The 17161-nt window shown below is 50.0% G+C and overlaps 1 protein-coding gene across 4 annotated transcripts in view; it reads right to left on the bottom strand.

Moving 5' to 3' along the window:
• Positions 1-17161, bottom strand: part of TBC1D14 (TBC1 domain family member 14) — a 1472366-nt gene that overhangs the window by 103492 nt on the left and 1351713 nt on the right. For all 4 annotated transcript variants that reach the window (XM_069632000.1, XM_069631998.1, XM_069632001.1 and 1 more), the window contains one exon: positions 1135-1393. In XM_069632000.1, the coding sequence (XP_069488101.1) occupies positions 1135-1393 (259 nt within the window). The remainder of the gene's footprint in view (positions 1-1134; positions 1394-17161) is intronic.

Below are 17161 nucleotides of genomic sequence, written 5' to 3'. Positions count from 1 at the left end.
TGTTGGGCAGCATCAAGGAGTTTCGACTGGATTTCTTAGGCACAGCTAGCAAGAGACCCAATATATGGGTACAAATCGCAAACCGGCAACCTCAGACATTTCTGGACTTGTTGGGCAGCATCAAGGAGTTTCGACTGGATTTCTTAGGCACAGCTAGCAAGAGACCCAATATATGGGTACAAATCAACTAAAACCTGCCCTGGTTGCTTGCTTCCTCGAACTGGCTTAGGAGTGCTTGTGTTCGCATTCAGAGGAGATGCACCTGGCCATTTGTTCTCGACTTTCCTCTGGTTGCAGGGCCATGAGTGCTAGGCATACGATTGGTTTCCTTCTGTAATGGCAGAGAGGTCATAAAAACCATAGAATGAAATCCAGCCCAAAGGAATTCCCAGTAATTAGAATTAATGTAAAGCTTATTAGCCATCACTTTTTTGTGCATATGACACAGTGTTCCAAAATATGTAAGCTAACAAGGGTGTTTAAAACGCACCTTTTTGAGGAACTGTGAATGAAACAGGGAGGCTAAAGGTTTCAATACATGAAACACAGCACAGAAAGCATGCCGATGAGATCTACACAAGCTATCTTCCCAAAGGATGTACTCTGTTAAATCACTGTCTAATGGTGTATCCATGTGGCCATATAGGATGCAGGCCTAACAACTATCTGCGAATATGTCTGTCCCCTTATCTTAAAAGTCATTAAATATAGGCTTATATGACTTGATGTACTGAAACACGTTCTGTACATGCATTGCTTTCAAAATGACAAAACTTTAAGGGCATCAAAAAACCTGCTAGGCCTGATTCAAGCTGCTCTGCACATCCTGTGTACTCACCTGATAGCCATATATACATTTTGATTATCGAGTACCTAAAGTGATTTCCAATATTCATTGTCCTGTAAAGCACTATGACTCATCTGTCCCAGTTTGTGCTACACAGATCCGCAAACAAGTACAGTTCTCTTATCACACAATGCTGTGGTGATTGATGGGGCCGACATCTACACAAACCTGTATCTAGAAAGTTACCTTATCAACACATAATAAATATACACATCACATTGTACTACCTATAATTTAATACATGGACACATCTTCAAATTAAGCAACATTTAAGAAAGAATTGTTACCTGAGCCCATTTCTTATTCCGACTCTGCATCTGAATGGCAGCAATACATGTAAACAAATCTTCAGACGGGAAGTCCTCTGGTAGTTTAGTTAGGAATTGGGCTATGTGGATAAAATCCATACTGGTCACAATATCTTCAAAAAGTTTTAAGATCCCCAGAGCTGTACGAAAAAGGAACTCTTCTCCGTCACGACAGAAGACATCCCACACACGACATGCTAGGTCTAGTGGTAACGATTTGCTATACAGAGTAAAAATCCTAAAAACAAAAAAAGATTTTCTGTATTTCTGTGCAATGGTATGTTCAAAAGGAACAATGAATTACAATGATAAACTATTGACAATAGGATCTAGCAAAGACTTACTTTTTCAAAAAATATCAATTGACAACATTGCTAATGGATTTTCATACCAACAAGTCAAACGTTATGGAAACCGTAGCAAAAATAAAAACCAAGGCAGGAGGAAAGCAACACATTCTCTGCTACAAGTGACTAAGCGTAAGCCTCCCATCACTGAAACTGGTCTAGACTTTCTAGTTAGACATTTCACTTAGTGTGTCAGGTTCCATGGCTCTGTTGGAGTTTGTGAGGTGGTGCAGGTGTTTGCATGCGTTAGACTACAGTGTGCTTGTGGACCCCATCTATGTAGTGAAAGCTGGGGAAGAGGAAAAGGCAAGTAGGTTTAAGTGGTGGTCGGTGGAGATAGTCATGGAGTGATGGCATTTCTTTTTTAGCAGACAAGCGAGTCCAGCCATGTGAGTGTGGTTCTTTGTCATGAGAGGAACAGAACTGAACTTTGTAAAGTATGACAGAGTAACACCCTTCTTGAGAAGAAACAAAGTGAACCAACATGAAAAAAAAGAAAAAGCACTAGGACTCCAGCGAATGATGCAGCACGAAAACAAGAAAAAAGAATGTTGGCCAGTGAGTGAATTGCGAGTAAAGTCAGTTATAACCTGACTCTAATGACAGAGGTTCAAGCCGGTGCTACGCTTAACCCGACTCTCATTACATAGATTCAAGCCTGTGCTCCGCTCAGCGCCTCAGAGAAAAAAAAATGAACTAACTGGTTTACCCTACTTGCAGACACAGCGCCTGTTGACAGCAGGGGTGCTACACCTGCTTCCACCACCGCGACCCAGTGTCGTTCGTTCAATGCCGGAAACCCAGGCTCTCTTAAATGGCACTCCACATGGGGATGGAGAACACCCAAACATCAATTCCGCCAGCCCGGCCACTCCTCACATACAACAGCGCTCCCCGAACAAGAAGGGAAGTGCTGTATGACGACAGCAGGACTTGGCCCCTGCAAACGTGGGCCCGCAATGAATCCCTGGGCTGGTGCTGGCAGACAAATCCTGGGTAGAGAGTAACTGAGGCCACCCCATTGCTGCAATCAATGCCTGGCATGTGCAGCCAGCCCCTATACTTACTCCTATGTTGCTGGGCTGCTCCTGACATATGCTGCTAGCCTACATGAACTTTGGGGGCTTCCCACACACTGCTGCTGCTCTGGCTGCCAGCTGACCACCCAGGATTAGCAAAACCAACACCTGCAGCAAGAAGGACCTTGAATATCGTTTTTTAATATCATTTTCAAATGCATTTTATAAGGACGCTTTTTATATATTTCTAAATCACTAAGGAACTGTTTAGTGTTAACTTTTTCTTACTGTATATGCTTATGGATATTTATAGTTTCATATAGTGTCTTGTGAGACCCCCTTTTCATTAAAAAAAAAGCTGACCAACTGCTGGCGTACTGTGGTAGAAGTGCACTATCTACGTAGCACGAACTAAAGAAACCGTACACCAGCATTTCTTTGTCTGCCTTTCCTTGTGTGTGGTTCATAGTTATTAGAACCTTGTGTTTCTTTCCTAGAGGTTTTGGGGATTCCTTACCAATGCCTTATCTATCCACATCCATTTCCCACAGAGGTGCACTCAGTATGATCCAGAGCAAAGGTAAGGGCCTGGAGCGCCAGCGATGATGCAGCTCCTTTGATGGCCTCCGCATGGTTCCGCGGCTAAGCCCTAATTCTGCCCGTTTCCAGCCAGGTTCGTGATATGAGATGGCGAGCCTTCAGCTGCTGAGGTCCCGGGCTACAGATGACAGCGTTTTGAGTGCGTAACGCTCTCGCCAACGGTGAAAACGCTACGGGGAGCTTGGACGCCCACACCCGTACTACGGCCCAAAATGGCGGCCGCATCTCCGCGACTCATCCCAAGCTGGCGGCTGGGACTCATCATCAGCCCATGAGCCGCATCTGATAGCGGGGGCCCACGTATGAGGCCTGCACCACCCGACATCCTGCAGCGGGATGCCCCCCCACCCCTGTGCTGGATCTTTGACGCTGTGAGGCCCGCTGCTGGAGCCCCGGGCCCGCAACACCATCCTGTTGGGCCTTGACATCTTGCCCCCCGGGCCTGCTGGGAGGCGCCCACCCGAATCTGGGACCGTGCTCGGGGTCCCTAGGAGGCAGGGGCACGCATTCCATCACCCCCGTGTGGCAGGCCGGAGCTCCGGCGACTTCCTTCCAGTTGCTGCACCACCAGTGGCTGCGGCCCCGTGGGCCTTGGACTGATCTTGGAGCCGGAGGCTTACTCACCGCCCGCTGGTGTCCCTGTTATCTCTACAGGACCCTTGCGTGGGCTTCCCCCGCCATACTCCAGGGGCCTCTTCGATTCCTGGGGCGCCCCTGCCCACCTTCTGCCTGCTGCTCCTGGGGGAGAGGCCCTGCCTCCCCCGGCTACCATTGGAGGCCCTCCAGCTACAGCGTGACCCCGGCTCGTGTGGGGGCCACGCACATCGCCCAGGTGAGATTGGCAGCCCCTCAGCATACCTGCTCCCAGCCTCTCCCGGGGTTGCTCTAGGGCCCACTGCTACACCCCCCCTTGGGAGTCTACTGTTCCTCCCAGACCCCAACTTGGTCAGAGGACCCTCGAGCACACTAGCCCTGACCCCATACGGAGTGCGTCACCCCCTTCGACTTCCTGGTGCGGCCCTGCCCACGTCTCCTTGCCACCGGCTGGGGGTGGCGGTCTCCGCCGCCATCTTCCTAGGCGGCCACCCATCTTGCTGGACTGCTCAACCTCAATGAACTGTGCCGTTTCTTGAGAATTTGGAAGCTTAACCTGTCTGCTCCACCGCCTGGGACGCCCTGGCCCTACCCATCCCACACCTCTATTTGGCCGCCTTCTTCTGCCTCCGTGGAACGTGGACACGAGACTCGCCCTTGGGCGACGTCCCCTCGCCTCGGAGCCATGACCAAAGCACTAAAGCTCCCTAAATCGACCAACATCTCTACCATGATGCAAGCCTCGGAGACGGGTAAGAAAACAGACCCCCCCCCCAAGCCTACTCCCCAGAAGCCGGCCGACGGTGGGGGGACACTTGCGACCAAGGAGGATCTCCAAGCCTTCATGAGCAATATTAAATCGGAATTTAGAACTTGCATGACGGAACTCACCGTCAAACTGGAACAGACAGAACAAAGAGTCACCGGCAAAGAACAGAGGGTTGGGGAGGTCGAGGACCTAACCACGGACCACTCCACCTCGCTAACAGAAATTCAAGGCGCCGTCCAGTCGCTAGTGGCAAGAACCGAAATCCTTGAACATAAGCAGGACGACATGGAAAACCGCTCTCGCCGCAACAACCTGTGCCTCCGCGAGGTGCCCGCTTCAATCTCCGATCGGGAGCTCCCGGAATATGTCAGCACCTTCTTTCAGTCTCTCCCGCCAGACTTGGATGAGACCAAACTCCTGCTGGATTGGACCCACAGGCTGCGCCCTCGCCGGGGTATCGACACAGACCCCCCCCCCCCCGGATGTGATCACTAGGGTCCACTTCTACACCACCAAGGAGGCCATAGCAGCTATTGGCCGTTCAAAGGACGAGCTCTCATTCCAGGGAATCCCGATACAGATCTTCCAAGACCTCTCCCCGCTGACTCTTCAGAAGTGCAGGATGCTCCGGCCTTCATCACTTTTTCTCCGGGATCGGCAGATCCGTTATCGATGGCTTTTTCCTACGGCTCTACAGTTCTTGTACAAGGGCAACCCGCGCCCCATCAGCCACCTTGACGATGCAGTGTTAATCCTTCGTCCGGATTCCCCTGGGTCCTCAGACCCCTCCACTCCGAGCCAAACAAGCCCAGCTTTAGACACAACCTCCCCAAAGCTGAAACGGACCCCATGGCAAGGGTGCAGAGGAACCGCAAACCTAAATAAAGCGCTATAATGCCTGCACCAAACATATGGTACACCTGAAGCTTTTACATCTCGCCGCGGACCCCATGCGGTCCATAACCCCCCTCCAAGGCGGATGCCATCACTCTACCCTTGGAGAAACCTTCAACAATGTTGGCGCTGTCGGATGACAGCCTTGGCGCCTAGGGGCCATGTCGATAGTTCTAAATAAATCGACCCCCCTGACCACAATTTGGACCTCCCGTTGGAGGTCATTCATGAATGCGAGTTCCTCCCATTGGAGGCCAGTTAGACCAGTTAAAAAACCCTCAACCACAGGAGACCCCGAAACAACTACGCTCTCACATCCATGGCTGACCTTACTCCCCCACGACAACCCTCCCCAGCAAGGGGATCTTCTGGACTAACCTTCGCATCTGAAACTTAAGTTCACCACCTTGAACGTTAGGGGCCTGAACCCCCCTCGCCCACCCGAAGAGGAAATCAATTCTACAAAGGCTACAGGATGACAGGACCTCGATTGCCTTCTTGCAAGAGACACATTTGATTCCAGTGGACTTTCCTCGCTTACAAAGCCGATTCTTTCCGCTACAATTCCTTACCACTAACAGAACTAAGAAGGGTGGCATCGCTATTTTATTCGCGAAAGACCTGAAGCCCCAGATCCTTGACTCACGACGATGCCAAGAGGGTCGCTTCATTGCAATCAAATGCACCATACATGGCCAGCTCTATACCCTCATCTCGGTGTATGCTCTGAACGAACACCAGGAGGGCTTCTACCAGGACCTAGAGGAGTTGAGGGGCATGTCGTCATGGGAGGAGTCTAACGGGGCCCCGGATCCCCTCAATGACAGATCCCACTCCCCGACACCCAGAGACCTGAAGTTGGCCACTGGCCTGCTCCACCTATTTCGCATTGCACGCTGAACATTGTAGACCCTTGGAGGGTATTGTCCCCGGATGAAAGGGACTTCACCTTCTACTGATATGTGCATCGTACTTTCTCTAGAATTGACCTGATTTTGACCTCCCCACAGATCCTGGCTTTCACTGATGATGTGGTAATTGGCCCCCGGATCCTCTCAGATCATGCCCCAGTTACATTGACCTTGTGGTCCCATGACCCGGAGCCCCCTCCACGCCGCCTGTGGTGCTTATATGACCCTATTCGGGGGGACATGGCTGTGAGAGACTCAATCGCCATCTCCATCAAGAATTCTTTCGCTGAAAACCGGGACGAGGGCACTTCCCCGGCCAACACCTGGGATGCCATGAAAGCGGTCCTTAGAGGAGAGCTGATCGCCCAAGGTGCCGCATTCCACAAAAGAAAGCAGGCGACTCGAGCCGTACTGGAGGCTGAGGTCCGCAAAGCTGAGGCTACTCACAAAAGGAAGGGCTGGGCCCCCAAATCTTACAGGATCCTACAAATGGCTAGGGAAAAGCTGGAAGCTCACTTCGCTGAGGCTACGGCGAATCTGCTAACCAGAACCAAGCAATGGTACTACGCCCACAACAATAAGGCCAACAAACTCTTGGTTAACAAACTGGCAAATGTGAAGAGTAGGAATGCCATCCTGGGCCTCCGTGATCCGCAGGGAGTGATCCACTACGCGGACCACGAGAAAGTACGCTTGGCAACCGCCCACCACCTGGAAATGATGACGGCGGACCCAAAGGATCCGACCAAGCAACGTTCATACATTCGAGAGGCGGCCCTCCCGCACCTGACCTTGGCGGCCAGGGAAGACCTTGAAGCGCCGATTACGACCAAGGAGGTGAAGGCAGCCATTAAGAGCCTAAAATCTAGAGGCCCGGATGGATTCTCCACCCGCTTCTACAAAATCTTCCAGCCCTAATTAGTGGCCCCCCTGGCCCACCTCTACAACTCATTCGTGGCCACTGGAACGGTCACCCCAACAATGCAAGAATCGATCACAGTCCTTATCCCCAAGCTTGGGAAGGACCCCCATGACATTAGCTCGTACAGACCCATTGCCTTGCTGAATCTGGATGCCAATATATACTCCAAGATCCTGGCCAATCATCTAGCACCTATCCTCCCGAACATCATAGACCCGGATCAAACGGGCTTTATACACCATAGGTCGACGCAAGACAACATCCGCAGGGCTCTGGACCTAATTGAGATCGCCACTCGGGACTCCCAACAACTAGCTTTACTGGCACTGGACGCAACCAAAGCGTTCGACAAGGTGGACTGGTCTTATCTGCGCCTCACTCTAGAGGCCTTCAGCTTCGGCCCGACCTTCCAGAAAATGATCTTTGAGAGCTAGCAGGCCCCTAGGACTAGGCTAAGAATCAACGGCCGCTTATCGGACTCGATCTCCCTCACATGCGGAACGAGACAGGGATGTCCTCTGTCCCCCTTGCTCTTTGCTTTGGCCATGGAGCCGTTGGCTCAACGAGTCCGGAAAAAACCCCAAGTCAGTGGCCTGAGTACTGGCTCTGCGCAACATAAAGTGGCCCTCTATGTGGATGATGTTCTGCTCACCATTACAAACATTGAGGGATCCATCGGGGAGGCCTTAACTGAAATCCACAACTTTGGGATGGTCTCGGGATTAACTTCCAAAAGTCAGCGGCACTGGGAGTGGGTTTGACTCCGGCTGAATGAGAGTCCTTGGAGGAGAGAGGTCCTTTCCAGTGGAGCATCAAATCGATCCCCTACCTGGGGGTCCAGATCCCCGCACATCCAACAAAAGTCTATCGGGCTAACTTCCCGTCACTCTTCGAGGGACTGGAAAAGGATCTGACCCGCTGGTAATCACAAGAAATCTCCCTCCTAGGCCGCATCACGACATGCAAAATGAACTTACTTCCTCGCTTCCTCTATGCCTGTGCCGCCCTCCCGATCACCATTACGCTCCCCCCCCACAGCGGCTCCAGAGAAAGATGGTGGACTTCATCTGGAGGGTGAAGAAAGCGCGCATCCCTCAGAGAACAATGATGGCCAGCACGAGACTGGGAGGCCTGGGGGTACCCGACATCTGTAAATAACAAATGGCGGCACAACTAGCCCACCTCCAAGCATGGGGGCTTGATACAGGTCGGCCGAAATGGGTGGAGATCGAACAATCCTGCCTCTCTCTCCCCCTTCGCTTCCTCCCGTTCCTACCTACAGCCTTCCGTCGAAGTTGGCCGGGCACTCTAACAGCCACAAAACAAACGATAAAGGCTTGGGACTGGGCTCGCAGACACTGGGGTGTCCCAGGAGACCTGAGTGCGCTCTTACCAATCTTCCTCAACCCAGCATTTTTCCCCGGGGCCATCCCAAAACCTTTAGAAACTGGGTCACAGGGGGCCTCACCACTCTGGGACAACTCTTCGAGGGGAACTCCCCCCTAACCTTTGAACGCTGCAAGATGACTTTCCAGTTAGAGGAAACAGATAGGTATTCCTACGCCCAACTTAGGCACTGGTGCTCCCATCCACAGACCCGCGCGGCGGCCACGAGACCCCTCACCTCACTAGAGCTGACGGTGAACGACCTACCGGCCCGGGGAGAGATCTCTGTCCTATATAGACCCCTCCAGTTTAGGCCTTCCTACATGTCGCAATGGGAAACGGACCTCGGACACACCATTGAGGATCACATGTGGGTGGACATCTGGACAAGAACGCGGACGACATCCCGCTGCATTACCAACCGGCAGTGTGCCCATAAGCTACTCCTGCGCTGGCACTACCCCCCTCTACGCCTTCACCACTTCCAATCGGCACTAGACCCCCACTGTTGGCGACTTTGCGGCCTTCCAGGATCCTACTTCCACATGTGGTGGACCTGCCCCCGAGTGAAGGAGTTCTGGACTCTCTGCTTAGCTACCATAAAGGATGTCACCCAGGTGACCATTCCGCTCACGCCCGAACAGGTCCTCCTAGGGATTCCACTGCCATGCTCATACCTGCGGTCGGGGAGAAGAGCTGCCCTGGTGTCCCAGTTCTTGTTAGCGGCTAAGATCACGGTGGCCCGCACCTGGAAGTCTGCGGACGGACCCTTGATGGCCCTTTGCTGGGTTAAACTCTGGGATATTTTGATAGCTGTGAGGGTCACGGCAGCCAAAGCGGGACTGCTTCACCGATTTCGAGACATCTGGGCGCCAGTACTGGACTATGACCTGAACTACCCGGCCCTGACCCACAAACCGCGCCTGATTGCAAGAGCCCTTCACGCTATGGACGACCCGCTACCGTCACCAGTCCAGTCCGATTAAGGCCTGAGAACTATGGTCGCCGGGGAACGCATGGGATGGGAGAAGGGGACTCAGGGTTTTCACAATTTGAGAAGCTACATGTAATGCATTTGTATAATTTCTCCTGTGTGTTGATTTACAAATAAACAAATTTAAGATCAGAGAAAGGTAAGAAGAGGTTGCCGAACACATAAGTTGTGGGTTAAGTGTTTAAAATTAAGAAAAAGTGTAAGAAAGTGTATTGCTGTGCCCGCCTACACCCGCCTCCATTAAGCGCATCAGGACCATCCTCACCTGTTCCAAGAGCAATGAAAACGATAGTTGTTTCAAAAGGTTATAATCAAAACACATGTTTGCACACATCTCAAGTCACAATTGAGAAGTTAGGTAGTGCACTGTAAACAGCGTGAGAGAAGAATGATTTGGATGTTGCTACTGAAAAAGTTAGTAGAAAAACGCAAGGAAGGAGGAGAAACGGTTGAGTGCGGTGCTGTAGAAGTTGGGCTGAGGCTGGAATACAGGTCCAGCTACTAATGGCATGATGTAAAGGTGTATGGTGAACATATAGGAACTGAAGCATGAAAGCATTGTGGCGTTGATACTGAGAATAGACATCAGGAGGGTGTTGCAACGACATTTAAAGTTGGTGGAAAGGCCAGGAAAGAATGGTGTGGCGGAAACATTTCTATGTTGGAGTGCAGTAATAATGTAGAAAGTACGTCTAACCGCGTGCTGTGAAGAACAGATGTTTTAGAAAAAAAATGAATTATTGAAAAGATTTTGGAGAAGAGAAGTGGGTACCTCTGTTAAAATAATACGAGATTGTTATATAGCACTTGGTGCCAGATCCCTACTACTTCCAGTCACTGTATTAATAGCTGGTATTAATACCCAATTCAATGATATTCAATTTAACAACAAGGCTGAAGTACCAAATTGGTCCTGCCAAGATACTATTGTCCCCATCTTACAGACATGCCCTTAAATGTGTGAACTAGCTTATTGGATAGAGGAGAGGTGAAGGCTAATCTGCCAGCTATTTGGCAATGAGAAGTAACAGATTTTGTGTGGTAGATTACAAGAATAAAGGTGTCAGCTATTGGTGGACGACGACTGGAGAAGCTGCAATGTGGTTCACTTGTGTGGTTAACATTTGTGACTAATCTGGGAAATGTGCCCCTTTTCCCCTCCAACATCTTATAATTGGAAGCAAGTTATCTTTCGTAACATAGACTACAATATAAAAACACTGAAGTCTCAGCTTGAGGAGAGTCCCTGACGCTAAACGAACAGCTGGCGAGAAGACGCGCAGAGCAGTCGCTGCAGTGCGTTCTGCAGGCAGGACCACAGAGAGAATCTGGTGGGCCAGGAGCCACGAAACACTGCTGAGTCCAGGAACACCAGGGGGGGTGAAAGCTCTTCAGCCCCCGTACCGAGAAGCACAGAAGGCAAGACAGATGAGGCCAGAGAAGGCTGCAACGACAGTAGGTAATAACGTGGCAGGCAGAGATGAATGCTGCTGACAGCAGAATCACTGACCCTCCCTGGTTGAAGCGCTGCAAGAGAACATGTACACATGCCACACTAAGAAGGTAGGCGAGCTGTTGAGTGTTGCAGGGAAGCAGAAACGTTCACTGGCGAGTGAACCCGTGAACAACCTGAGCAGGGACCGAAGTGTCCTGAGTGACACAAGTAACCCAGGGGTTAGAGAACCTGTGAATGGCACATACAAGGGCCAAGGGGTCCCGAAGGACACAAAGAATGATATCAATACCAGCGCCCAGAGAACCATATTGAACAGTCCCATAATGAGGAAGGGATGCAAACAAATGAAAAACCCAGGTGTTAGATAACCCATAAATAGCCTATACAAGGGCCCATGTATCGTGAAAGACACAAGGACTGATACCAATAACGAAAGCCAAGAGAACCATATTGAACAGTCCCATAAGGAGTAAGGGAAATAAACCAATAGAAGACCAGGGGCTGGAGAACCTTGTAATAGTCTACACAGGGCCGAGGTGTCCTGAAGGACACAAGGACTGATATCAATTCTAAAGGCCAACAGAGCCATAAACTAAAAAGTGGAATTCCCACACTATTCTAGCTCGAGAGAGTTGGGCCTTCACATACAGCTTTATTAGAGGAGACTTGGTTGAGTACCCCATTGGACCCAAGCATCAAAACCTTTTATGAATTGAGATATGTTTTTGGAACAATTGAAAACCCTTCAGAATTGAGTGACTTTGTAATCAGAGGAACTGAGACAAACTGTGGTTTTAAAAGTTTTCATTCCATCTTTGGAAAACCGCTGTGGTGACCCAGGCAAGGAACTTTGACCTGGACAAACATTCGACTTTGAAGGGAGAGGAGGTCTGCCAGGAGCCAATGACGACCGCCAGTGTGAAAAAACTCAATTCTTGCGTCCCTTATAGCTAGTAGTAGGGCCAGGTTGGGCAGGTTAGGACGGAGGACTGTTTTGAGTCGTAGGACATTCCGACAAGCACGTACGTTTTATTGGTTAGGAAGAGAAATTCTCTTTTAGCAACAGGGATACTAAGGCATTTTCTAAAATGTAAATACAACAGGTAGAACCGCTGCTCGCCACTCCTCTCAACGTGCTCATTCAACTTTCTACCGAACAACATCAAGAATCTATAGACTTACTCGTCGGTACATGAAGTAGGACTTCTATGAGTTACTGCAACTGCAATTCAACTCTATAATCACACTAAACCTCCTATTTTTATGTTCTAGATTAAAGCATGCCCACGTCAAGCACTGTGTTACCATAAGAACTGTCACGCGCGCACAACCTGGAGTGCACCGTGAGTGTTGTCAGCTGGCCGTCTGCACCGTACACCATATCCCAACTCCTTTTTTCATTTCATCTTTTCCTTTTTTTGTTTGTGCCAGTGCACTGCACCAAAAGATCCAGATTCCGGCATTGGCCTGCACCGTCCACCATATCCCGACACCTTTTTCCACTTCTTAGTTTCCCTTTTTTGTTTGTGCCAGTGCTTCGTTTCAAAACATCCAGAGTCTGTTGTCCATAAGCAGACGAACTCTATTTCGCTGCGCACATCTTGCCAACCTTTCCGCAGATAAACCTCTTCACCAACTCTTTATATACTCACTCTAATCTGTCTCTGCTGTTGCTTCTTTCGCATTCTCAATAGCACCTCGAGCTCACGCCTAACGTGCTTCTTATTTCGGCGGTAGTCTGTAAACTGCTAGAAATCTCTGCATTGCGACGATCTTCCTCTGTCTCATTAACCCCGCAATCTTTGGCAATCCTACACCGCCTGTGACCTATTTCTCTGCGATATCCCACTGTTGACTTTGCCTTAATACCCCAGGCCGCCCTACACGCATACAAGCATACCGCTCACTGAGACACGGACACGTCTTGTCGGTATGGGGTCCCGGCGGCAACTGCCGTCCCAGGTCCGCGTTTATTTTCAGATTGCATGCGCGAGCCAGAACGAGGCTCGCTCATGCGTATAACATGCACGTACTACACAACATCCCTCCTTTTCTTTAAACAAGAAACACAATTAAACATTAACATAGTAACAATCCAACATGAGTTAATCGAACTATTCACAGCCTGCAAGGCCGCAGAGTCCATTACGTAGTCTCGGAACCTGGTGGGGCGTTGGCGCCCTTCTCTGCTCGGGTACCTTCTATTGCCCTCTGTGGACGGCAGAGGGGATTCGTGGTCGGGCGGTCTCCCACCTCCCTCGGGTGCCTCTGTCAGCTGGGTGTTCTTTGAATCTGCATCCCCGGTTCTCCTCGGAGTCTCCTCCGGTTGGTTGGTTTCCATTTTCTTGAAATAGGACCCATTTCTCGTTACAGTCCCTTACCCGTTGGCCCCTGTACCATGGAACCCTTCACATGGGTCACCCGAGAGGCTGCGGTTCGTACGCAAGGGATAGTTTCCCTTCCGGACGTCTATTCTTCACCAGCATGGTGTCCCCGACTCCGATCTGTTTGTCCTGGAGATTCCTCCGCTCACTTTCCTTCTCGTTCTTGGCCTGTCGCTCATGTCTGACTCGTTTGTCATTGATTACTCCTGGTGTTCTCCCCTCAATCTCTCGTATGAGTCCTCTGGGGCAGCAGTTAAATAAGGCCTCGGCCGGTGCGACCCCTGTGGACTGATGCAGGGTCGTCCGATATTCCCTCAGGAACTCAAAGAGGTTCTGGCGCAGCTCCCCACCCCCCTTCATTGAGATCCTGAAGGTTTTGTTGAGTGTCCGCATGAACAGTTCGGCCTCCCCCATTCGCTCTCGGCCAGAGGGGGGTTACTCTCCTGTGCTTGATGCCTCTCTCCTCCATATAGTTTTCAAACTGCTGCCCCTGGAACGGCGGCCCATTGTCCGAGCACAGTACCAGCGGGAACCTGTGAGTGGCGGAGATTTTCTCTAAGGCCAGGACTGTGTCGTCACTCGCCGTTGACTCCACCAATTCAACTTCTGGGTACCTGGACCACTGATCTACCACAGCCAGAAAGTACATCCCTCTACCCATGGACCCAAAGTCTGCGTGCACCGTTCCCTAGGGCTGCTTGCTCCTCTCCATAGACCTTATCGGGGGGCCTCTTACCTTTGGGCTGGCCGCCTGGCAAGGCACGCAGGTGCGTACAAACTGGTCTACACGCCCTTCTAGGTTGGGGAACCATACCTTCAGTCTCAGGCATGCTTTTGTTTTGGCCGCCCCTTGGTGCCCATTATGTGCCAGCTCCAGCACCCTGGCTACTAGGACTCGCGGGATGATAATCCGTCGACCTCGTAGCAAGAGGCCATCCTCGGCTACTGATAGTTCATTGCGTGCTTTCCAGATCGCTTGCAAGTCTCTTTGTGCTCCAGCTTCCCACCTGGTGTTGGCCAACACGTCTCTCAACTCACCACTGTCAATCGCTGCTCGGATAACTTAAAATATTTCATCGGCGTTGGATGCGTCCACATTTTCTTGACGTGCCAGGGCCATCGGCACTGCTGAGTACAGTAGGGTGGCCACTTTTGCATCGTCCTCAGTCTCTCCTGTGGCTCTGAAGAACATTTCTAGCTTCTTCACCCAGAGCAACCATTTTGGTCCCAGTTTGGAAGGGGGCCCTGGCATGGAAACCCCAAAGTACCTTGCTGCCTGCATGGAATTGGCGCAGGTGCAACAGCTCCATCATTCTGTTCACCCATGTTAAAACAGACCGCACAAGCACCTCACGTGGAATCACGAGGCCGCAATCTGTCAAGTCTCAAATCTGACAGGGGTCCCCACTCACTTGGTGTGATGACTCATGCCACTTCTTCACTGGAGTGCTCCTACACTGACCTTCTGCACCTTAGACTTGAGGCAGGCTGTAATTGTCTATTTGATCCACAGGCCCTCACTCTTCTGCCATAAGGATTGACAGGTTGTAGGGGCTGCTGACGTGCACAGGGTGCCTCCCGCACCTCCAGAATGTCCAAAACATGGCCACCGAGTGATCGATAGCCGTGTGGGTTGCAAAAATGTATTTTTAGTATCTCGCAAACGGCGCACAAGCACCCTTTCGGGCCGCAACCGTCACGTGTATGATGCCAAGATGGCTGCCAACTCACAGCGTCGGATCCGTTTCTGCGAAGCGTGTCAGAGTGCTTTTTCGACTCGTTAAGGTAATCAGAATGCCTCACGTACACATCCATACAGCACTTCCTCGCCGCCAGTGTTGACTTTGCCTTAGCGCCCCACACGCATACAAGCATACCGCTCACTGAGACACGGACACGTCTTGGCGGTATGGGGTCCCGGCAGCAACTGCCGTCCCAGGTCTGCGTTTATTTGCAGACAGCATGCGCGAGCCAGAACTAGGTTCGCGCATGCGTATAACATGCGCGTACTATGCAACACCCGCCTTCTGCTAAACACACAGAATGCTACTTGCAACAATCTCGCATGGCGGCCTATCGCTTGACTTCTGCGATGCCAAAACAGGCTGCCTCATTAATAGGAAAACCGCCACGCTCCATTTCTTCACTTCAGACACACTCTCTGCCTGCTTCCCGTCCTCCCAACCAGAAACGGGCTCAACCTGGAAGCAGCGACATTAGACAATTTTGTCTGGCAAATCCTGCTGACAAGAACACAATAAAGACTTCTTGAGTCGCCCAGGAACTGAGCTCTATGCTAACCACAGATACTTCTCACACTATTATGATGCAATCAAATTTGCCCCCGGGCACCGAACTATTGAACGTTGAAGCCTCAGATTACACAGTAGAAACTTGCTTAACTCGTATTAATACTGAACAAGGCTTTGATGTTTTTTCAACTCCTCCTGCCCCCCCTTCTCAGAAAACATACATGGCACAACAGTTTCAATCCACACTATCGACTCCAGTGCCATCCCCCCTCTATACTCACAAGTACTTCAATCCAACTTACCGCCCACTATCTGATAGACCCTCCACCACTCATGCATTAAATATTAATGTGCCATTCTCGCCCCCTGCATACTAACCCCCAGAATTCGATAAAATAACTCCTCCCAAGCACCCTTGCTCTTTTGAACTCCCTTTGTACACTTTATCTACGAGCTCCACTAAACTTTCAAATTCACCCAATCTCAATCTATACCCAACCAAAGAAGTCCCAGGGATCATGTACACTTTTACCTCAAAGAGTTCTTCTATTGAGTCGTTTGCCCAACCGACCCCATGGCCATCTTTTGGCTTTCCACTCGCACTTGACACTACTCTGGCAGCACACAATACTAGTATTATGTCACTCGTAAAGTTATTTGAAGCAATGGACTGCAAAATTAATGCTCGTAATCATTGTGTACACTGCCTTTTGCTAAAAACGGACTGGATTGCTAGTGAAATGATGCGACTTTCTAATACAATGTAATCTGTCAAAGCTGCAATGTCTGGACCAACACTTTCTCCATATCAGGTCACTTTAGAACCTATCACCACTCACTCGGAGAGCAATCCTACCCCAGTAGCCACCCTGGTTAGTGAAGTGCCTTCCCCTAACCCCTTCGCTTGTCCAGGTCAAAAAGATATCAAACATGGAAAACACAAATGTAGACATCACAAATCAAGATGGAGTTGAGACCCCAATCTTTGAATTATTCCACCAGCACACCCGTAAAAGGAAAAAATAAAAATAAAAAAAACACAATAAAGCAGTTCTACCTCAACCACAAAAAAAACCTAGGATCCAGTCACATCTGAATTAAAAAAAAACTCCAAACAAAAAGCTAAAAAATGTGTGGAATGTATCAAAATTCACTCAAACACCCTCAATCGGATGAAGTTGTCAACATCAATCCGATTTTGCAAACTTTCTTAGGAACTAAAAGGCACTACAGGATCTGCTCTCCGGACAGGTGATTCCGAGAAGGCTCCGCAAGGTAATTTACCCACTCCTAATGTTACTAATGCAAATTGCATGCTTTTAAATTATCTTAACGAAGAGGTTCAAGTGATTGATGAAGAACTTATGAACTTGTCTGTATACCCGAACTCTATACCCCCGCAAACTGACATACTCCAGAATTTACACATTCCGAAATCTCAATCACTTTAACAGTCGTCAATTTATCTTTGTCAGTTT

This window comes from Ambystoma mexicanum, chromosome 6q, assembly GCF_040938575.1.
Source record: "Ambystoma mexicanum isolate Mex_15411 chromosome 6q, UKY_AmexF1_1, whole genome shotgun sequence".
Classification (NCBI taxonomy): domain Eukaryota; kingdom Metazoa; phylum Chordata; class Amphibia; order Caudata; family Ambystomatidae; genus Ambystoma; species Ambystoma mexicanum.
Note: the sequence above shows the minus strand (reverse complement) of the source record. Positions and strands in the feature narration are given on the sequence as shown.